General features: G+C 44.0%; 1 protein-coding gene and 2 non-coding genes across 15 annotated transcripts in view; all 3 read right to left on the reverse strand.

Annotated features, from left to right (window-relative positions):
• Nucleotides 1–526: 526 nt before the first annotated feature.
• The window catches only part of ZBED3 (zinc finger BED-type containing 3), a 52,344-nt gene continuing 29,333 nt past the window's right edge, over nt 527–23,537 (reverse strand). Inside the window, exons 2-8 of one of the 13 annotated variants that reach the window (XM_066273605.1) lie at nt 20,839–20,887; nt 20,062–20,128; nt 18,805–18,905; nt 17,111–17,196; nt 14,529–14,689; nt 13,419–13,648; nt 527–3,738 (exon numbers count right to left, since the gene is read on the reverse strand). In XM_066273605.1, the coding sequence (XP_066129702.1) occupies nt 3,092–3,738; nt 13,419–13,509 (738 nt within the window). In that variant the 5' untranslated portion in view covers nt 13,510–13,648; nt 14,529–14,689; nt 17,111–17,196; ... (1 more) ...; nt 20,062–20,128; nt 20,839–20,887 and the 3' untranslated portion in view covers nt 527–3,091. The other 12 variants (XM_066273606.1, XM_066273603.1, XR_010731106.1 and 9 more) reach the window with 12 other exon arrangements.
• LOC136336738 (small nucleolar RNA SNORA47) lies at nt 16,338–16,475 on the reverse strand. Its single transcript, XR_010731560.1, has one exon. It is a non-coding gene; the product is annotated as a small nucleolar RNA SNORA47 (small nucleolar RNA).
• Nucleotides 17,678–17,753, reverse strand: TRNAN-GUU (transfer RNA asparagine (anticodon GUU)). Its single transcript has one exon. It is a non-coding gene; the product is annotated as a tRNA-Asn (tRNA).

The following is a 23,537-nucleotide window of genomic DNA, read 5'->3' on the forward strand; positions in this document are numbered from 1 at the left end:
TGGAACTGCTGTGAGAAGAGAATCAGAGAATACATGTACTGTATGTACCTGGTACATTTTGAGTCCAGTAAAGGTGAGGATTGGGAATGTGGAGTTGAGTAGATTTGCACTTTCCATGTAGTGGCAGTTATGCAAGTAGAAATGGGAACATGCAGGGCCAGGGGAGAACACTGAAGGCTGGAAGTGTTCAGGAGTCGTTGGCACAGTGGTGATTACTGCAGTTCTTACAGTTAGATGAGCTAAGAGTGAGTGCAGAAACAATTAGATAAATCCAGATACAGGACATTTTACAAGACAGTTGGCTAGGACTCTTCAAAAAGTGTCATGGGGAAAAAAATGTAAGGGGGATATTCTAGACTAAAAGAGACTATAAAAGGGTTATAATCAAAAGTACTATATTAACTTTGGACCCTGTTTTTTAAAAAAGATAAAAATACATTCTTGGGACAATTGGGAATTTTGATTAAGGACTCTATATAAGAGGCTATTAGGGAATTGTTTCTTAGGTATGGTAATTGCATTGTAATCATGTAGAACCATGTTTTTATTCTTAGGAGATACATACTGAAATACTTTAGGATGAAATGCCATGGATGTATGGAGCAAAGGGAAGAAAAAGTTAATATGGCAAAATATTAATTGTTCAGTCTAGATAGAGGGTATAGAGCGGTATTCATTGTACTAGCCTTGCAACCTTTTCTGGATGCTTGAAATTTTTTGGTCTATAAAAAATAAAAAAAATAGACCTAAGAAAATTTTGGGGGGAGCCAGTCTGTATCGGGAAAAGGAATTCTCTGGAGGAAAAGCAGTTTCCACCTATCAAAGGAGAAATTTCAAGAAGAGAGATTAAGCAAAATGAAGGATGAATAAGTAATCATCTTGAGTCACTGGGGAGATTGTGGTGGCTTTTTTTTTTTTTTTTTTTTGTACTTTTCTGAAGCTGGAAACGGGGAGAGACAGTCAGACAGACTCCCGCATGCGCCGGATCGGGATCCACCCGGCACGCCCACCAGGGGCGACGCTCTGCTGCGACCAGAGCCACTCTAGTGCCTGGGGCAGAGGCCAAGGAGCCATCCCCAGGGCCCGGGCCATCCTTGCTCCAATGGAGCCTCGGCTGCGGGAGGGGAAGAGAGAGACAGAGAGGAAGGAGAGGGGGAGGGGTGGAGAAGCAGATGGGCGCTTCTCCTGTGTGCCCTGGCCGGGAATCGAACCCGGGACTTCTGCACACCAGGCCGACGCTCTACCACTGAGCCAACTGGCCAGGGCCTGTGGTGGCTTTTTAAGAGTCCAGTGTCACATGGAAAATTGACCATGAAAATTGAGCAGGGGTCCCCAAACTTTTTACACAGGGGGTCAGTTCACTGTCCCTCAGACCTTTGGAGGGCCAGACTATAAAAAAAACTATGAACAAATCCCTATGCACACGGCACATATCTTATTTTAAAGTAAAAAACAAAACGGGAACATACAATATTTAAAATAAAGAATAAGTAAATTTAAATCAACAAACTGGCCGATATTTCAATGGGAACTATATTGCTCTCACTGACCACCAATGAAAGAGGTGCCCCTTCTGGAAGTGCGGCGGGGGCTGGATAAATGGCCTCAGGGGGCTGTAGTTGGCCCACGGCCATAGTTTGGGGACCCCTGAAGTAGAGGAATAAAGAATGGGGAAGTATAGGCAGCAAGGACTATTTCACCATCCTTGAATGGTGGTTCAGTTGAGAGCGTCCTGGCTGGGTAAGTCTTTCTTTTCAGTTGGAGGGAGACTGGGCAATTCTGAGGAAGAGGAAGTCTGGGGAATAGGAGCAAATAAGACAGAGGAAAAGAGGAACACTAATGGAGCAAAGAGCCAGTGAAAGTGGAGAAGGAATGGATGTAAACATGAGAAAAGGGTGCCTCAAGTGGCAACCTTTCTTTGACCTAGCAGTGAGCATTGTAAAAACAGCTGGGGAAAGAAGCGCCCTTACCAGCAATGAAAAGTGAGGTCATGTTTTGCTAGTAAGGAGGCAGCTGTGAAGCATGAAGTGAGGAGGGTGACCACAGCTGCCAGTGGGTCTGAAATGGGAAAGAAGGCAGCTGAGGAGAGAAAGACCAAAGTGCACCTGGTATTGTGGTGCAAACTGGGGAGGAGAGTAATCAGAGGGTTCTCAGGATTGTCCTGCTGGGGCCTAAGAGATGATGAGGGTAGAGAGCAGTCGTGGAAACTAAATGGCCCCTTTTTCAGAACGTGGAACTGCAGCAGACAGCTCATCAAAGTTTTACTCATTAAAAAAGGAGCAAACACTTTTTGTTTTTTGCATTTTTCTGAAGCTGGAAACAGGGACAGACTGTCAGACAGACTCCGCATGCGCCCCCCCGGCACGCCCACCATGGGGCGGAGCTCTGCCCACCAGGGGGCGATGCTCTGCCCATCCTGGGCGTCGCCATGTTGGGAGCAGAGCCACTCTAGCGCCTGAGGCAGAGGCCACAGAGCCACCCCCAGCGCCGGGGCCATCTTTGCTCCAATGGAGCCTTGGCTGCGGGAGGGGAAGAGAGAGACAGAGAGTAAGGCGTGGCAGAGGAGTGGAGAAGCAAATGGGCGCTTCTCCTGTGTGCCCTGGCCGGGAATAGAACACGGGTCCTCCGCACGCTAGGCCGACGCTCTACCTCTGAGCCAACCGGCCAGGGCGAGCAAACACCTTTTTGGGGGGGATAAAAAGCTCTAACCCAGTTTCCATGGAATCTCCAGCCTGGGTTGTCCTGGCTGGTATGTAGGAACTTTGGTTTGTAAGGAACTTCTGTCCTTGCAGTCATAAGGTATAAGATCTTGGGTGCTTTAGGTTCAAGGGGCTGCTGGAGCCATCATTTCCAAAGGCATTTGGAGGAAAACCGCCCCCTGCACATATGCCCACGAAATGCCACCAGCAAAAGACACTGGAGCTTGCGCTCCTCGACACCTCGACTGCTGAGTGGAAATGAATTTTGGATCTGCTCAGGCTTCTGCAGGGCTTTTCAAGGCCTTCGTTTGGAGGTTTCCATTCATCAGGAGGCAGTGGGTGCCTGCTGAGGCTGAAAACGCAGGTCCGCGGAGGTGGCAGGAGCGGCCAACCTACAGGAGAACTTTAGTGATGACGTAGCCATCCCTGTCCCCCTGGGGTTCCTCTTTGAGCGGGGTCTGCAGCGGGGCAGCGGCCCAGGCGCCTTCGCGCCGGCTCACTTCCCGCAGCCGCGCCTGCAGCGCCTCCCTCTCCGCCTGCAGCTCCCGCCGCGCCTGGGCCACCGCGCGCTCCTCTTCCTCCAGGGCTCTGCGCCGCCGCTCCAGGGCGCGTTCGCCCTGCTCCACAGCCGCCTCACGCCGCGCCAGCTCGCGCTCCCGCAGGCTCCCTCGCACGGCCAACGCGCCCATCTGCGCCAGCAGCTGTGCCCAGTCGCCCTCGGCAGTGGAGACAGGGGGCGGCGAGCGGCGGGCCGCGCTCTTCTCCAGCTCCCGCTTGTGAGCGCTCTTCAAGTGTCTCCACAGCGCCGGGGTGCCCGCGTGGAAACCTGGGCCTCGGCTCACCTGCTCCCCGCACAGCCGGCAGGTGGCCCAGTAGCCCGGCGGTTGTCCGGGGCGCGCCGGGGCCAAGTGAAAGTACCCCCAGGTCTCGGAATATGGCGCCCCCAGGCGGCCGGGAAGAGGGCCGCCCTGCGTCGCAGCATCGTCCTGCGCACTGCTCTCTTCCATGGTTACAGCCAGCTGGTCGCTCCTCATTCTCTCTGCAGTGTCCGCATAGGAGGGGAAAAGAGGTTAAGAACTACAGCAAAATTTCATATACATAAATATACATACACTCAAACAACTTCTACGATTACAGTTAACCTGTGAAGAAACCATGCCTTCCTATTATTACAGATAAAAATCCTATGGTTAGTTTTGGGTAGATACCTGGGTTTCTTTTTCAGTGTTATTATTTATTGCTCAGGAAAAGAATGTTAAAAATGTCCAGCCCTCTTTTTTTTTTTTTTTTTTTTAAACTAAGACTTCTCTTGGAAAGCAAGTGGGTCCCCAGCTTACAAGTACTTATACTAAGAATGGAAAGCCAAACTTCTTCTGTAAGTGCTGTATGTATACATTCGTTTTAAAATTTACTTTTTAATTACAGTTGACATGCGATGTTATATTAGTTTCAGGAGTGATTTCAACATAGTGATTAGACATTTTTATAACTTGGGAAGTGGTACCCTGTTAAGTCTAGTACCCATTTGACATCATACATAGTTATTACGATATTATTGACTATATTCCCCATGCGGTACCTTACATCCCATGACCGTTTTTTTAAACTGGCAATTTGCACATCTTAATCCCTTCCCTTTATTCGCCCACCCTTCCAACCCCACTTCCATCTGGCAACCGTCAAATTGTTCTCTGTGTCTATGAGTTTGTTTGTTCATTTATTTTGTTCTTTAGATTCCACATACAAGTGAAATCATATGGTATTTGTTTTTTGTTTGTCTGACATTTCACTTACCATAATACCCCCTAGGTCCATCCACATTGTCTCAAATATCAAAATTTCATTCTTTCTCCTGGCTGAGTAATATTCTATTGTAAATATATACCACTTTATTATCCATTCATCCATAGTGCTTAGGTTATGCTCCTATCTTGGTTATTGTAAATAATGCTGCAATCAACACAGGAATGTATATATATTTTCAAATCGGTGTTTTGGATTTCTTTTGATAAATACCCAGAAGTAGACTTGCTGGGTCATATATGGTAGTTCTATTTTTAACTTTTTGAGGAACCTCCGTATGTTTTCTGTATTGGCTGAACTAATTTACAATCCCACTAATAATGCAGTTTTCTTTTTCTCCACATCCTCACCAACACTTGTTTATTTATGATGATACCCATTTTGACAGATATGAGGATATCTCATTGTGCTTTGCATTTCCCTGATGATTAGTAATGTTGAGCATCTTTTCATATGTCTGTCACCTGTATGTTCTCTTTGGAGAAATGTCTGTTCAGGTCCTCTGTCCACTTTTCAGTTGGATTTTGTGTGTGTGTGTTAATTTGTATAAGTTTCTTATATATTTTAGGTATTAAGCCCTCATTAGATGTATCACTGGTGACTATTTTCTCCCATTCATTTTGTTGATGGCTTCTTTTGCTGTGCAAAAATTTTTTAGTTTAATGTAGTCCCATTTGTTAATTTTTCTTTCGTTTTCCTTGTCCAAGAAGATTATATATAAATAATTACTAAGAGTGAAAGAGTGATGTCAGAGAGTTTACTGCCTATGTTTTCTTCTAGGAGTTTAATGGTTTTGGGTCTTACATTTAAGTCTTTAATACAATTTGGTTTTATTCTTGTATATGGTATAAGAAAGTGATCCAGTTCCATTCTTTTTGCATGTATCTGTCCATTTTTCCCAACATTATTTATTGAATAGACTTTTTACCCCACTGTATATTCTTGCCTCCTTTGTCATATATTACTTGACCATATAGGTGTGGGTTTATTTCTGGGCTCTCTATTCTGTTCCATTGATCCATGTCTGTTTTTAAGCCAGTAACATGCTGTTTTGTTAATTATAGCCCTGAAGTGTAGCTTGATGTCTGGTCACATGATACCTCCAACTTTGTCCATTTTTTTCAAGATTGCTTTGGCTATTTGGGGTCTTTTGTGGTTCCGTGTAAAATTTAAAATTATTTGTTCTACCTCATACACTGTTGGTGGGAATGTAAAGTAGTACAACCATTATGGAAGAAAGTATGGTGGTTCCTCAAAAAACTGAAAATAGAACTACCTTATGACCCAGCAATCCCTCTACTGGGTATATATCCCCAAAACTCAGAAACATTGATACGTAAAGACACATGCAGCCCCATGTTTATTGCAGCATTGTTCACAGTGGCCAGGACATGGAAACAACCAAAAAGCCCATCAATAGATGACTGGATAAAGAAGATGTGGCACATATACACTATGGAATACTACTCAGCCATAAGAAAGGATGACATCGGAACATTTACAGCAAAATGGTGGGATCTTGATAACATGATACGAAGCGAAATAAGTAATTCAGAAAAAAACAGGAACTGTATTATTCCATACGTAGGTGGGACATAATAGTGAAACTAAGAGACATTGATAAGAGTGTGGTGGTTATGGGGGGGAGGGGGGAATGGGAGAGGGAAAGGGGGTGGGGAGGGGCACAAAGAAAACAAGATAGAAGGTGACAGAGGACAATCTGACTTTGGGTGGTGGGTATGCAACATAACTGAACGACAAGATAACCTGGACTTGTTATCTTTGAATATATGTATCCTGATTTATTGATGTCACCCCATTAAAAAAATAAAATTATTAAAAAAAAATTATTTGTTCTAGTTCTGTGAAAAATACCATTAGTATTTTGATAGAAATTGCATTGCATCTATAGATTGCTTTGGGCAGTATGGACATTTTAATGGTGTTAATCCATGAGCGCTGTGTATGCTTTCATTTATTTGTATCTTCTTCAGTTTCTTCAATGTTTTATAATTTTCCAATTACAGGTCTTTTACCGCTTGGTTAAATTTATTCCTAGATATTTTATAATTTTTGATGTAATTGTAAATGGGATTGCTTCCTTAATTTCTCTTTCTGATAATTTGTTATTGGTGTATAAAAATGCAATCAAATTTTGAATATTAATTTTGTATCCTGTTGCTTTATTGAATCCATTTATTTGTTTTAATATTCTTTTGGTAGAATCTTTAGGGTTCTTTGTATATAGTATCATGTCATCTACAAATAATGACAGTGTTACATGATCCTTTCCAATTTGGGTGCCTTTTATTTCTTTTTGTTTGATTGCTGTGGCTAGGAGTTCCAATACTACCTTGATTAAAAGTGGTGAAAGTGGACATTCTTGTCATGTTCCCAATCTTAAGGAAAACATTTTTAGCTTTTTACTGTTGAATATGATGTTAGCTGTAGGCTTGTCATATATGGCCTTTATTATGTTAGGGTATTTTCCCTCTATTCCCACTTTGCTGAGAATTTTGATCAGAGTGGATGTTGGATTTTATCAAATGCTTTTTCTGTATCTATTGATATGATCATATAACTTTTATCCTTCACTTTCTTTATGTGGTATATCACATTAATCGATTTGTAGATATCAAACCAACCTTGCACTCTGGGAATAAATCCCACTTGATGATAGTTGTAGGACATGGTTCTTCCTTCTCCCTAGTCCCTGGCCATGAGTTATGGTATAGGGGGTAATAAAACTTAACTGAGGTTTTACTAAGGACAAAGGAACTGAGTCACCAGATATCAAGAAGAAACAGCATAGAATGGCACTTATGTGTACCTCCTACCCCCTGCTTACCCACCTGTATACAAAGAGTTTCACTTGAGCAATTGCCCAGGGCTTAATTATGAAAACCACACTCCCCCCTAATGGGGTACAGAGCTTTCACTGATCTGCTTCCATCAGTGCTGCCCCTGTATGTAAGTGATAAAGGCTATGTTTGCTCCATCTGGTCTCCTTCATGGTTTCTTTGGGATCCTGCAACAATAACAGATCACTGTTGAGGGTTTTTGCATCTATGTTAATCAGGGATACTGGCTTATAATCTTTTTTATAGTGTCTTTGTCTGGTTTTGGTATCCGGGTTATGCTGGTCTCATAAAATGAAATTGGAATCCTTTCCTCTTCAATTTGATGGAATAGTTTGGTGCTAGGTATTAATTTTCTTTGTTTGATAAAATTCATCTGTGAAGCTACCTGATCAAAGGCTTTTGTGTGTTGGGAGTTTTCAATTATTGATTTGATTTCATTAGTAGTTATCAGTCTCTTCAGATTTTGTTTTTTTTCCTGATTCAGCTGTAGAGGTTGTATGTTACTAGGAATTTATCCATTTCTTCTACATTGTCCAATTTGTTGACATATAATTGTTTGCAGTATATCCTAACGTGGTCTAATCTGGAAGGAAAGTTTCATGTGCACTTGAAAAGAATGTATGTTGTGCTGTTTTGGAGTGAACTGTCCTAAAAATATCAATAAAGTCCATCTGTGTCATTTAAGGCCACTGTTTCCTTGTTGATTTTTTGTTTGGATGACTCACTCATTGATATCAATGGGTGTTGAGTCCCCTACTATTACCATATTACTGTTGATCTCTCCCTGTATGTCCATCAACATTTGCTTTATATATTAAGTTGCTCCTGCACTGGGTGCATAGATGTTTAGGAGAGTTATGTTTTCTTGTTGGATTGATCATTTTATCGTTATGAAATGCCCTTCTTTATCCCTTGTCACAGCCTTGTTTTAAATGTATTTTGTCTATAAGTATAAAAATTTTAAAAAATGTATTTGCATGAAGTATCTTTTTTCATCTCTTTACTTTCAGTCTGTATTGTTGTGTATCTAAAGTGGGTCTCTTGTAGTGAGTATATGTACAGGTCTTTCTTTCTATCCATTTAGTTACTCTATGTCTTTTAACTATGTCATTTAGTCCAGTTATATTTACACTTATTATTGATAGGCCTTTAGTTATTGCTATTTTATTGTTTTCTAATTGTTTTTGTAGTTCTATGTTCCTTTCTTATTTCTTGCATGTTGATGACTCTCTATAGTGTTGTCTTTGAATTCCTTTCTTTTTCTTATAGATTTTTGGTCTGTGGTTACCATTGTGTTTACCATACACACACACACACACACACACACACACGTTTCGCTCCATAAGACGCACCTAACCATAAGACACACCTAAGCTTTTTTTTTTTTTTTTTTTGTATTTTTCTGAAGCTGGAAACAGGGAGGCAGTCAGACAGACTCCTGCATGCGCCCGACCGGGATCCACCCAGCGGGCCCACCAGGGGGCGATGCTCTGCCCATCCCGGGCGTCGCTCTGTCGTGACCAGAGCCACTCTAGCGCCTGAGGCAGAGGCCAAGGAGCCATCCCCAGCGCTCGGGCCATCTTTTGCTCCAATGGAGCCTCAGCTGCAGGAGGGGAAGAGAGACAGAGAGGAAGGAGAGGGGGAGGGGTGGAGAAGCAGGTGGGCGCCTCTCCTGTGTGCCCTGGCCGGGAATCGAACTCGGGACTTCCGCACGCCAGGCCGACACTCTACCACCGAGCCAACCGGCCAGAGCCAACACACCTAAGCTTTTAAGGAGGAAAATAAGAAAAAAAATATTTTGAACCAAATGGTGTGTTAAAATATTTAATAAAATACCATCTTTTTCGTTCTATAAGATGCATGAGCATTTTGCCCTCCACTTTTGGGAGGAAAAAAGTGCATCTTATGGAGCGAAAAATAGTGTATGTCTGTGTGTGTGTGGCTATGTTTATAGCAGTCTATTTTAAGTTGACAATTGCTTAAATTCAAGTGCATTTTTAAATCACCACAGTTTTTACTTATCCCCTCTACGTTTTTGTCATTATTTTTTACTACTTTTGTGTGTACATTTGTGTTTATCCCTTAATTTATTGTTGTAAATACATCTTCTTCCTACTTTGTACTAGCTTTTTTTTTTTTTTTTTTTTTTTTTCACTTTTCTGAAGCTGGAAACAGGGAGAGACAGTCAGACAGACTCCCGCATACGCCCAACCGGGATCCACCCGGCACGCCCACCAGGGGTGAAGCTCTGCCCACCAGGGGGCGATGCTCTGCCCATCCTGGGCGTCGCCATGTTGCAACCAGAGCCACTCTAGCGCCTGAGGAAGAGGCCACAGAGCCATCCCCAGCGCCCGGGCCATCTTTGCTCCAATGGAGCCTTGGCTGCGGGAGGGGAAGAGAGAGACAGAGAGAAAAGCGCGGCGGAGGGGTGGAGAAGCAAATGGGCGCTTCTCCTGTGTGCCCTGGCCGGGAATCGAACCTGGGTCCTCCACACGCTAGGCCGACGCTCTACCGCTGAGCCAACCGGCCAGGGCTGTACTAGCTTTTAACCTTTGCACTAGTTGGTTGATCCACTGCTTTTACTGTTTGCCTTTGCCAGTGAAAATATTTTCCTTTTTTATATTTTCTTATTCACATTGTTTATCTTTCCTTTTCTACTTAAATAATTCCCTTCAACATTTCTTATAATATTGGTTTAGTAATGATAAACTCCTTAACCTTTTTCTTATCTGGGAAGCTTTTTCTCTCTCCTTCAATTCTAAATGATAGTCTTGCTGGTTGAATAATCTTAGTGGTAGGTTTTTATTTTTCATCATTTTGAAAGTTTTGTGCCGATTCCACTGGCCTGCAAAATTTATGTTGAGAAATCAGTTGACAGTCTTATAGGTATTCCTTTATATGTAACTAACTGCTTATCTCTGGCTACTTTTAAGATTGTCTCTAACATCTGGCATTTTAGTCCTGGTATGGGCCTCTTTGGGTTCATCTTGTCTGGAACTCTTTGCACTTCCTGGACTTATAGCTCTATTTCCTTTACCAGGTTAGGGAAGTTTTCAGTCATTTTTTCAAGTAGGTTTTCAATCCCTTGTCTCTTTTCCTTCTGGTACCCCTTTGATGCAGATGTTAGTATGCTTGATGTTGTCCCAGAGGTCCTTTAAATTATCCTTATTTTTTCAAATTCTTTTTCTCTTTGTTGTTCTGATTGGGTGTTTTCTGCTACCCTGTCTTCCAGATTGCTTATTCGATCCTCTGCTTCACCTAACCTGCTCTTGATTTATCTAGTGTATTTTTAAAAATTTCTTTTAAAAGTATTTATTCATTGATTTTGGAGGGAGGATAGAGAGAAAGAAAGTTGAGGAGAGGAGTGGGAAGCATCAACTTGTAGTACATAGTTGCTTCTTGTATGTGCCTTAACTGGGCAAACCTGGGGTTTGAACTGGTGACCTCAGAGTTCCAGGTCAATGCTTTATTGGTGGCACCATCACAGATCAGGCTAGTGCCCTGGTTGGGAAACTGTGGCTTGCGAGCCACATGTGGCTCTTTGGTCCCTTGAGTGTGGCTCTTCCACAAAATACCACGTGCAGGTGTGACCTTGATAAATGTACCTACCTATATAGTTTAAGTTTAAAAGATTTGGCTCTCAAAAGAAATTTCATTTGTTGTACTGTTGATATTTGGCTCTGTTGACTAATGATTTTGCCGACCACTGGGCCAGTGTATTCTTTATTTCAGATATTGTATTCTTCATTTCTTTTTCTTTTCCAAGTGAGAGGTGGGGAGATAGACAGACTCCCACATGCACCCTGATCAGGATCCATCTGGCAACTCCCCTAGGGCCATACTCACAACCGAGCTGTTTTTTTTTTCTTTAGTGAGAAGTGGGAGGCAAAGAGATAGACTCCCACATGCACCTCGACTGCGATTTACCCAGCAAGCTCCCTAACCAGGGATGCTCTGCCCATCTGAGGCCATTGCTCTGCTCCTTGGCAACTGAGCTATTTTAGCACCTGAGGCAAGGCTATGGAGCCATGCTCAGCAACCAGGGCCAATTTGCTCCAGCTGAACCATGGCTGCAGGAGGGGAAGAGAGAAATTAAGAGAAGAGAGAGGGCGAGGCGTAGAGAAGCAGATGGTCACTTCTCCTGTGTGCCCTGACCGGGAATCGAACCCAGGACTTCCCACATGCCAGGCTGATGCTCTACTGATGAGCCAACTGGCCAGGGCCGCAGCTGAGTTATTTTTAGTGCCTGAGGCAGAGGCTCCATGGAGCCATCCTAAGTGCTTGGGGCCAACACACTCAAACCAATCAAGCCATGGCTACAGGAAGGGAAGAGAGGGGGGAGGAGGTGGGGGAGGGGAGGAGTGGAGAAGCAGATAGGCACTTCTCCTGTGTACCCTGACTGGGAATCAAACCTGGGACATCCACATGCCGGGCCGATGCTATACCACTGAGCCAACCAGCCAGGGCCATATTCTTTATTTATGACTAGTTCTTTTTTTATGGTTTTCATATCTTTGTTGAAGTTCTCATTGAGTTCATCTATTCTTCCCCCAAGTTCACTGAGCATCCTTATAACCCATGTTTTGAATCTGTATGTGGTAGATTTCTTGTTTCCATTCTGTTTAGTTCTTCTTCTGAAGTTTTGCTCTGTGCTTTCTCATCTGGAACATGTTTATTTGTCTCTTCATTTTGGCTGACTATGTGTGTTTGTTCCTATATATTGGATAGATCTGCTACATCTCCCAGTCTTATCATAATGGCCTTATGTAGTAGGTGTTCTTTAGGGACCAGTGGTACAATCTCCTTGGTCACCTGAGCTAGCACTCCAGGAGTATCTCTTGTGTGGGTTGTGTGTGCCCTCCTGTTATAGTTGAGACTTGGTTACTGTTGGCATATCAGTGGGTGGAACTGACCCTTAGGTTGACTGGCTATGAGGGCTGGCATGACCACAGTAGACAATCTCTTGTGCAGTGGCTTACCCCACAGAATGGGAGTCACTTTAGAGTGGCTTTGGTACCAGCCAAGTCTGCCCTTTGGGTGTGTCATTTGTAGAGCTGTTTGGGTGTTTCTTTGGTGTGGTCTGAAGCTGGCCACTATGTGTATTGGTTCTGGAGCTTCTTGTGAGAGACTCTGGTGTAGGCCAAGATCAGCTGCCATTTATTCCAGGCTTGGGGTTGCCTGCTGGGAGCTACAAAGTGATCTGCGGTTGGTTGCTCCTTGGGCTTGGCTTGAACGTGCTTTGGAGAAGCTATGCTGTGAATTGAGTACAGCTGCCACTAGTGCTGGGCTTGGGACTATTTGGTGGGCACTACAATGTGTGCGAAGTCAGCCACCACTTGTCCCAGGCTTCTGGCCACGTAGCTGAAGCTACATTCCAAGCCAACACTCACCACAGCTTTTTCCAGGATTGGGATCACCTGATGGGAGTTACAATGCAAGCTGAGACTAGTCCCTGCTTATGCCAGGCTTGAGGCCACTTATCAAGAAGTACAGGGCATGCTAAGGCCACTTGCTGCTTGTTTGGGTTTGTAGCTTTTCAGGAAGTTTTAAGAAAGTCTGCAGCATAAGCCAAGGCAGTCCACTTGCACAGAAAAACAAGCTGATGTGGCTCCAGTGGCTTCGGTGGGGCAGTATCTCTGGGAGTCACTAGGACCAGGCAGTATTAGCCAGGTTAATGGAGAGTACAGATTTAGGGCTTCCCTATACTTGCAGGCTCTGTGGGAGGAGTGCTCAACAAAGGAACAGTGGTTCCTGCCAGCACTTCCATCCTGGAGAGAACTGCTCTGACCCCTGACACTCCAGCCCTTGTTCTAAATCTAGTCAATTTAGTTTCTCCCTCTGTCCCTGGTGCTTTTTGATATGCTGCCCCTGCACGACATCCCAGAACAAGTGAGTTTGTGAATGAGCAAATCTATGCACATGCCCTGGAGAGGATGCCTGAATCTCCTGCAGCTCTTCTCACCCCCCCATCCCTGGTTTCATTTGGATACAATCCCCACTGGTTTTAGCAGACAGATGTTATGAGGTTTCCCCTTCCTGGGACTGATACCCTTACCTGGGGAGCCTGATATGGCTTGGACTTCTCGCTCCTCAGAGGAGACCTCTGTAGCTGAGATATTCCTCCAGATTCTTAATTGTTGCATCATTTGTGTGGGACCTGCTCGTTCTATGTCTGTGCCAATCTCATTGTGGGTTCTTCTTTATATCTTTATGATAGGACTTCTGTTCAGCTGGTTTCCAGATGGTTTCCAGTGATGGTTTTTCTGTCATTTAGTTGTAATTCTGCTGTAGTCAGAAGAGCGAGCAAGCACAGCACTTACCTACACCATCTTCACAGGAAGTCTCTATATAAATGAGTTTGTCTCCTCTGCTTTCCTACACAAATAGTCATTGTCTTTTCACAATAAGGAAATAAGAGCAAAGTTCCCTTTTGTATTCTTCTCTCAGTATTGCAGAATAAACTTCAGAAACAAGCAGAAAATAAAGCTTTAGGAGTGAAAAGTTAATCTCTTAAACTTCAGGAGTAAAAGTACAGTAGTGAGCAGCCTTTTAAAATGGTTTCAATAGGGTACTTTCTTAAAGATAAAAGTATCTTCAGTCTGACCAGGTGGTGGCGCAGTGGATAGAGCATTGGACTGGGACATGGAAGACCCAGGTTCAAAACCACGAGATCCCCAGCCTGAGCGCGGGCTCACCAGCTTGAGCATGGGGTCGCTGGCTTGAGTGTGGGATCATAGACGTGACCACATGATCACTGGCTTGAGCAAGGGGTCACTCACTCTGCTGTCCTGCCCTCCCTCCCAAGGCTCTTAATGAGAAAGCAATCACTGAACAACTAAGGTGCTGCAACAAAGAATTGCTGCTTTTCATCTCTTTCCCTTCCTGTCTGTCCCTATCTGTCCCTCTCTCTGACTCTCTCTCTGTCTCGGTCAAGAAAGTGGGGAAAAAAGTATTTTCATTTTTGATTTTTAAAAAAGAACTTTAAATTTTATATTTAAATTACAGTTTACATTCAATATAATTTTGTATTGGTTTCAGTTGTATCACTGTGATTTTGAAAACAATGTTTATGAAAAAATTGACAGTACTAAAAACCATTAAAATATTTTTAAAATTTGCACACTTAGGAAACAGCAATATACAAAGCAGCTTTCTAAACCTTTACCTTTAAATTAGATGGCGGGTCATGTCCTGAGAATTTTGAGGTCCCTGTCATTGCCTCAGGGTTTCCAACCAACCCAAGTTCTCAGGTAGAACGACTGCAGCATTAGCCCTGAGTTGTGAGAGCCAACAGCAGTGCTAGGAGTAAATTCAGAGGACAAGCAGCTGGGTAGAAAAGAGTCAAACAGAATTAAAAACAGATAGAAATACTGGTTAACACCATGTCCTGGTGGTCATTTTTTCAGACTCTAATAGCTGCTTGAGTCATAAAACAAATAAAATTAATTTTCTATATAGCTCATCCCAACTAAATGGCCCCCTCTATATATTTGCATATATAGTTTGGTCAGTACTTTTAATTAAGGAAGCTTCTTGCTTTGTCCAACAAAATATGTGTTAAAGAGATCCAAACACAACACAGTGACTGTCATTGCAATATCTTTCCTATTAGGAAAACAATTTACCACTGCAGTAACCTATCACACAAGGGAGCTAGAAAAGGTGAAGTTCATTCTTTAGGAAATAACCTCACAAAGGACCAAACAGGTGAGTCTAGACTTGCTTTGAAAGTTTAAAGATAATAAGAGAACACACAAGAGACCCTTGAAACTCATCTGAGAACTCATTTCAGGGGGGAATACCAAGGCCAAGGTGGGATAATTATGCACAGTGAGATAATTAATGCCCACACATACTGTCAAGTTTTGAACCAGCAGCTGTGAGATGATAAAGTTCCAGAATCTTTCTTATTAAATGCAGCTAGGAATGACTGAAGACAAGGAAGAGAACAGGAAAAATAAGTTGCTATCTTAATAGAATTTAAGATTTTAATTCAATTGCTAATAGTCTTGTTACAGATGAATTACCACTTTCTAAACCTCATTATTCCTTTTCCCATCAAGCAAGTCCACTTTGGATCAGGCATGACATTTAATATATCTTGCATTTTGAAAAAAGATAATGAATTTACAAGAATCAGCAGAAAAGATAAGTACCAGGCCTCTTCTAACAAAGGAAATAGCCAGTTACATATCTTCTGATACATTAGGCACTGATTTGAATATGGTTATTCAAGATGACCAATTAGTATAAAAGCTCTTTAGAAATTAAGAGCCAGATTTTTCCCAAGAGATTTATTTAATTACTGAAGTTACCAAAGTGGGAATGGGGAATGGGAGGATGAGAGAGAGTTACAGATCATCTTTAAAGATATTTTTTTATGGTTAGTAAGCATTATGGTTAGTAAAAAGAAGCAGATTTTAGTCTTAAAAATGTTTATGTAAACCATCTGTACCTTAATTTTTTTTACACTTTTTTCTTTTTTTTAAACAATTTCCTTCTACATTTGAATTTTATCTTTATACACCTCCTTTAAAAAAAAGCTATTGGATATACACAAAAGTGGGCTAAATAGTAGAGTGAATTCCTATTTTTATTTTATGTATGAAAAGATTAAAATTTTTTCTATAATAACAAGACTATCACATTGCACTCTGATATGCTATCTTGAGCTGGGGGTTGAAAATTGTACATAACCTGCAGACTATCTTACCGATGCCAAAGTTTTAGGGTAATCATCCCTGATGTAACCCTAAAAGTGCCAGAGGTCACTAGTTACTGCCATGCTTTTACCTCCTTGCAAGATATCTCTGGGTTTCTTCCAAATCTGAGATGCCTAGAGGAGTGCCACTGACAAGAATGGCATCTGTTATCAGAGCTAAGGTGGAAAGAAGGGTGAGCAGCACTGCTTTTGATGTCTTAATCCTTTAGAATTTATGGAACACCTCACCTGAGCCACAGACAAGCAGTGCCACAAATGTCAGCCAGCTCAGTGCTGCCCCTCCAAGGGTGACAGAGGGACATCCTCTACCTTGGTAGGCCTTTGCTCTTGGAGGTCTTAACCAGTGGAAGGCAGCACGGTACAAAACTGCCTCACCTTCTCAGTCCTCCGCATACAGCTACATTCTGGCTCAATACAATCTGCTGTTCAGTAGTTAAAGAGTGACCAGCACTCTGTGACTGTCAGTCATTACAGCCTGCCCAGCTCTGCTGAGCAACCCCTGAGTTCATTTCAACTGCCCCTGTAAGCCAATTTGCCTTGGAAGTGAAGCCTTCAAGTCTTTAGCCACAACCCTAATACATAGAGAACTCATACAAACTTACAAGAGACAAACAACCCAATAAAAAATAGGCAAGAAATGTAAGTAAGCAAAGGGCCTAAGCACAAAAGCAAATGGCCAAAATACTTGTGAAAAGATGAATATCACTTATATTCAGGGAAGTGCTATTAAAGTAACAATAAGGTTTCATTTTAGATCCATCACAGTAACAAAAATGAAGAGGTCTGTCAGCTGAAGCTGGAAGGGAGGCAGCAAAAAGGGTACCCTCATGCATTACTAGTGGAGATGTGAAAGCTTTCAGGAAAGCAGTCTGGAAATTTTTACTAATAATAGATGTAATCAGGAATTCCACTCATGGGAATCAATTCTGCAGAACTAAAAGTACTAATATGTAAAGTCATATGTATTAGGATGTTTTTAGTACAGTATTCTTTAGTATGGCAAAAAGCTGTAAACAAGGAAATACCTATCAGAGGAGAGTGACCTGGTAAATACCGTATTTCCCCATGTATAAGATGTTCCCATGTATACGATGCACCTTAATTTGGGGGCCTGAAATTTGAAAAGAAATATATAAAGTTACTGAACTCAAGTTTTATTCATCATAAAATTCACGCAACTCCTCATCATTGTTAAAACTCCTATCCATAGCTTGTCCTCCTCTGTGTCTGATGACAAATCACTGTCTTCGTATATTGCCTCGTCCTCAGTTCCATCTATGGCATTTTTTTTTCTGAAGCTGGAAACGGGGAGAGACAGTCAGACAGACTCCCGCATGCGCCCGACCGGGATCCACCCGGCATGCCCACCAGGGGGCGATGCTCTGCCCACCAGGGGGCGATGCTCTGCCCATCCTGGGTGTTGCTCTGTTGCGACCAGAGCCACTCTAGCGCCTGGGGCAGAGGCCAAGGAGCCATCCCCAGTGCCCGGGCCATCTTTGCTCCAATGAAGCCTCAGCTGCGGGAGGGGAAGAGAGAGACAGAGAAGAAGGAGAGGGGGAGGGGTGGAGAAGCAGATGAGCGCTTCTCCTGTGTGCCCTGGCCGGGAATCGAACCCGGGACTTCTGCACAACAGGCCAACGCTCTACCACTGAGCCAACCGGCCAGGGCCCATCTATGGCATTTGAAATGCCACAACCACTGTATGAGATGCACCCAGGTTTTAGACCCTAAATTTTTCAGAAAAGAGTTCATCTTATACATGGGGAAATATGGTAATATATGGCCTCTTCAGGGAGTATCATGCAGCCCTTAAAAAGGATGGATTGAGCCCTGGCCTGTTGGCTCAGTGGTAGAACATCGGCCTGGCGTGTGGAAGTCCCGGGTTTGATTCTCGGTCAGGGCACACAGGAGAAGCACCCATCTGCTTCTCCACCCTTCCCACTTTCCTTTCTCTCTATCTCTCTCTTCTCCTCCCACAGCCAAGGCTCCATTGGAGCAAAGTTGGCCCGGGCACTGAGGATGGCTCCATGGCTTCCGCCTCAGATGGTAGAATGGCTCTGGTTGCAACAGAGCAACAACCTAGATAGGCAGAGCATTGCCCCCTGGTGGGCGTGCCAGGTGAATCCTGGCCAGGCACATGTGGGAGTCTGTCTCTGCTTCCCCGCTTCTCACTTCAGAAAAAAATATTAAAAATATTAAAAAAAATAAAACTATAAAGGACAGATGATCTAGAGGGATTTCTGGAGGAACTGTTTGGTTTCTTTGGAGAAAAGCAAATTTCAGAAAAGTGTGTATGATCTCATTATTATTTAAAAAAAAATTTATTCACTGATTTTAATGAGAGTAAGGGGGAAAGAGAGACAGGAACATCCATCTGCTCCTGTCTGTGCCCTGACCTGGAATCCAAGCAGCACCCTCTGTGCTGTGGAATGATGCTCTACCTAGTCAGGGCCTTGTTATTAAATAATATACAGATCTGTATAGGATATGTAGTTATAAAGAAAAATGAGGAAGGAACAAATTATGGGTTGAGGGGGTGACAGCTGATGTGAAAGGAGGGAAAAGGGAAAACACAAAAGGAAAGGGAAAAGTACTAAGCATGCACGTGAACATCTGTTTATATTTAAGTAGTGTATATATACAGCCGGACCCATACATAAAGTAAAAATATTTATAAAACATTACTCATGTATGTGAGTACAGGGTGAGGCAGCCTTACCTATGTAGGTGCGAGGAAACAGTCCTGTGGGTGGAGTGCTGTCTGGCCCTAGAGGGGACCCAGTGCGTGGGGTTGTTCCGTTTGCAGTGGTTTGCTGTGCCCTGCCCAAGCAGAAAGAGATTCTGTATCCACAGAACATGGAGGATGCCATGGGTGAGCAGCCTACCTCACTCATCTATCTCCTTGGCACAGGAAAGGCACTTAAGGCACACTGCAGTAAATGCAATGAACCCCACTCTTACGTTTCCTAGACCCAACTCATCAGAGCCTCCATATCCCCATCTGTCAAGAGACATGATAAGATGATCTGCTGCAAGCTGGTGGATGAAATCAGATAATGCAAATTACTCACTGTTGGACTCTCCAGTGCTATATAAATTCAAGAGATTAACAAAAAGAAATGATCAATATTTACTGCACAGACATGCCCACATTAAGATCTTAGTGGCTAAAAGGCAGTGTTTTTATTTTTGACATCCTATTATTCAATACAGGTAGTTTAAATTAGAAGAATTCTCATGAGGATTTTTAAATACAAAAGCAAATTAAAAAACCATCACAGATCCACTTACTCTCCCCAGCCAAATTTATTTTGTTTCCTAAATTGACTTTCATGCAAAATAGGTTACTCATCACTTAAGTAGGAAGATGGCAGGGAGGTCTGGTTAGCTGGAGCACTATAATATGCATTTCTTTCTTACCCAATACCCAACAAAAACGCACATACATGAACTAGATGGTTAGTTAATAAGAAGAAAATGAGAGAAAAATTCCTAGGGATAAACAAAAGTTGCTAGAGACTTCTAAACCATATTCTAAGATGGCAATGGAGTAGGCAAACATTCCAACTACCACCTCCCAGGACCAAATTGGATTACAACTTAAGAAAAATCATCTTGAAAAATCAACTTTGGACTAAACAAAGAGGAGTCTATAACCAAGGATCACAGAAGAAGCTACACCGAGACTAGCAGGAAGGGCAGAGATGTGGAGAGGGCTGCCCCACTCCCAGGAGCGAGGGGCGGATAAGGGACTGGAGGGACTCTCACTGTAGGGAGGGTCATGCTGAGAGGTGTGGATGCTCAGTCCCAGACCCGGAGCCCTAGCCTAGAACCCCAGCACCTAGAAGAGGCACCCACACAGCACTTGGAGGTGAAAAAAGCCAGGTTTCTGTCCGCGAGAAAGAGAAGAAGCTCTCAGAGATACAGGCTCAGTCTTAAAGGGCCTGCACAGAAAATCTTCTCCACAACCACTTACCTGGGGCTCCAGTGGAGGGAGAGCTGAGAGGAATAGAGTTGTGTGAGGCGAGTGTAAATCTGGAGGCCTAGGGAGAGACATGATGGGGGGCTGAGGCAGGAGGGGCAGGCCCCCTCTTCTCTGAGAAGGAAGAAATGAAAATAATACAAGGGCAGGGAGCCAGTGGGGGTAACCGAGTCAGCCAGTGATAAATTATCTGTATCCCATAGTTAAAATACAAAGCAAGAATAGCAGGGTCTGTATGTAAGTACGGCCAGTGATCTGGAAACTCCTTCCCCCTTGCTGACCCCATCAAAGTTTTCCCTCCCCTCTCCTTGAGTCCTGGGAACTTTAAAGAATTCACATGCCCGTTGCTTAGATCAGTGGTTCTCAAAGTGTGTGCTAGGGTGCACTGGTGCGCCCTAGAAAATTTCCAGGTGTATCCTATGATATTCCAGAGAAATATGTGCCTGTTGGGGACCAAAAAACCAATAGGGCTTTTGGAGTTTAGATTTTTGGGGGACAGAGGTGTGGGGAATTGGCTGTAAGCTGACAGTCTGCCCAACCCCCCACCTCACTTGCCTGATTAGGTTGCAAAAGGCTGTTAAGCTGTGGTGCTGGATTGTTTACACTACCCCCCATGTTCCCCGGAAAGACTGGAGGCAAGTTTCTTCTATCCTTTGTTTGGTGTAAAGTTAAGATGATATGTATGAGTGAAAAAACTGAACACATTCACACTGGGACCTGCCGAATTTACTAAATCTTACTAAGAATGTATCTATATACATAAAAAGACACCTTTTTTGTCGTTTTCTTTTAATGTTTTAATCCCTCTTCTTTACAAATTCTAAAAAGCATAAAAAAATTTTAACATAAAAATGTTTTTTAAAGTCAGAATAAATTTAATTTTGTCATATTTATTTCATTTAATTACCATAAAAGCACACTTGGACTTTATATTTTTTCTTTAATATTTGACTTAATTATTATAACATATGGCTCAGAATTTGTATATAGTGCGTCTACAATTATTTGTAGGATTTTAAATGCACTCCAACTTCAAAAAGTTTGAGAACCACTGGCTTAGATATTGTAAAGGTATATAGCCTGTAAGAAAGTCAACTTCGGGGACCCCGTGTTTTGGAGCTACAAACCCCAAGTGCTCTGCCAGCTTTAATAGATTCTACTTCCTTCATCAAGTTGGGCGATTTTGTCCTCCTTTGATTTCTGCAGTAGGACGGCCACCAGAACCCCTGTGTTGAGTTATTCTCCAATACTGCAGTCCTCATTTTTCCTGGGTGGATTAGTCCCCTCTGAGTGGAATCAGCCTGGTGAAAAGCAACTGCTCGGCCCTGGCTGGTTGGCTCAGTGGTAGAGCATCGGCCTGGCGTGCAGAAGTCCCGGGTTCGATTCCCGGTCAGGGCACACAGAAGAAGCGCCCATCTGCTTCTCCACCCCTCCCCCTCTCCTTCCTCTCTGTCTCTCTTCCCCTCCCGCAGCCAAGGCTCCATTGGAGCAAAGATGGCCTGGGCGCTGGGGATGGCTCCTTGGCCTCTGCCCCAGGCGCTAGAGTGGCTCTGGTTGCAACAGAGTGACACCCTGGAGGGGCAGAGCATCGCCCCCTGGTGGGTACAGCATCGCCCCTGGTGGGCGTGCCGGGTGGATCCTGGTCAGGTGCATGCGGGAGTCTGTCTGACTGTCTCTCCCCATTTCCAGCTTCAGAAAAATACAAAAAAAAAAAAAAAAAAAGGAAAAGCAACTGCTCCTCCCTTGGGAGACTCTCCTACCCCAGTCACAGAGACAGGGTTGTTCTGAGAGGCCAGAAAGCAGGGGGCACCTCAGTGACGCTGTCTTTTTATTTTGAGGCGGAAGCCACCCCGCCTCCCCTCCCCGCATGCTCCTCAATCTAAAACTGATGCTTCTGCCTCACAGGAGATTCAGTAAAAACTGTCCGCAGTGCAGGCAGACCACACCTCTGGGTCTCAGAGGCCACATCCTACTGAAGCTTGTGGGGGAGGGGGGGTGTCTGTACAGACTGATACCTGAAGCCAAGGGGCGGAGCCACACCCACCACTCTTCCTAATCCCTGAATTGCCACAGGCTCTAGACCAGCGGTTCTCAACCTGTGGGTCACGACCCTGGCCCCGAATGGTTGCCTAAAGCCATCGGAAAATACGTATTTTATTTTTGGCTTTAGGCGACCCCTGTGTTTTGGTCGTTCGACCCCTGCCGGGGTCGCGACCCACAGGTTGAGAACTGCTGCTCTAGACTCTAGCAGAGGTTTTTTTCAGTGGCTGCGCCCAACAAGCAGCCAGCAGACAAAGGCTGCAAGAGGCAGGACTCAGGGAACCTTAGCCTTTTAAGTGGAACTTTCCCCAAACCTAGTGTGGGTAAAAGCCAGCCTTGGTGTGCAGCTGGTAGTTCCATGTGCACCTGGGCCCAGCAGCGGCAACCACAAACTCTGGATTGCTTGTATCTCCAAAAAGGTTGCTGAGGGCAGTCACAGACAGTGTCTCTGTTGGGCAAATAAGTTTGTAAAATGTGTTTTTTAGGTTTGCTCACTTACATTTTGCTTATATTGGCCTTGGCAGCGCTATGTGTATGTAGTCTATGGAATGCTGTGTGGTGTTTGCCCTCAGGGTGGCAGATTGCAAATTGCAGATTACCTTCCTGCTTTGGAAGGGGCTGTTGTTTTGCTAATGTATGCTGGAGAAGGAATTTTTGTTGCCCCAGCATGTTTTCTGCAGGGAGAGAAGGAGTGCAGATGTGGAACTGGAGCTGAGGGGCTTTGGGAGCTCTGCTGAGGCTGGTGGGGGCCTTTGATTCCAGGAGGAACCAGAGAAGATTTTTCGGGTTGTGGAACTGGACAATGCATCAGGGCTTTTGGAGCTCTGAATGAAAGGTAAGTGGTCTTCCCTGCCTGTTTGCTCATCTGCTGGTATGAGACTTCAATAAACAAAATGGTCTACAATTTTTGGCTCCACTGTTTCTTTACTCTCTGCCCAAATTCAAAGAGAACTGCATGACCATGATGATGGTGACCACTGGCCATACAGTCGCCCACTGGTATGTGCCAGGTTCCTGCCAGGGACACCCAGGGCTGGCACATCCAGGGACCAGCAGTGGAGAGCATTGGTTCAGGACCTAACAAACCTTGCTACAGTAGTATTCTAAGGAAAGGCTCCTCAAACCTGGCCCAGCTGAGGCGAGTTCCACTCTCTGTGATCAGCGCCAGCACAGTGGCTCATGTGCATTGGATAGGGTAGAGCTTAACAGTTAGCCAGACTGCATGCTGGATATCCTGTCCTGCAGTGCTAGATTCCACTGGGGGAAGATAGAGAGGCTTGAAGCATTTAATGTGTGGGTCCCTGTGAGCTTATTGTTGGATCTGGTCAAAGGGCTTAGCCACTTTCTAGGGGGCACACAGTCAGCCCCAGGAGAGGACTCTCTCAGTCTTCCTCCCTGAGACCAGGGTCTCACCAGCTGTAAGAACTTCT

The sequence above is a fragment of the Saccopteryx bilineata genome, chromosome 4 (assembly GCF_036850765.1).
Source record: "Saccopteryx bilineata isolate mSacBil1 chromosome 4, mSacBil1_pri_phased_curated, whole genome shotgun sequence".
Classification (NCBI taxonomy): Eukaryota; Metazoa; Chordata; class Mammalia; order Chiroptera; family Emballonuridae; genus Saccopteryx; species Saccopteryx bilineata.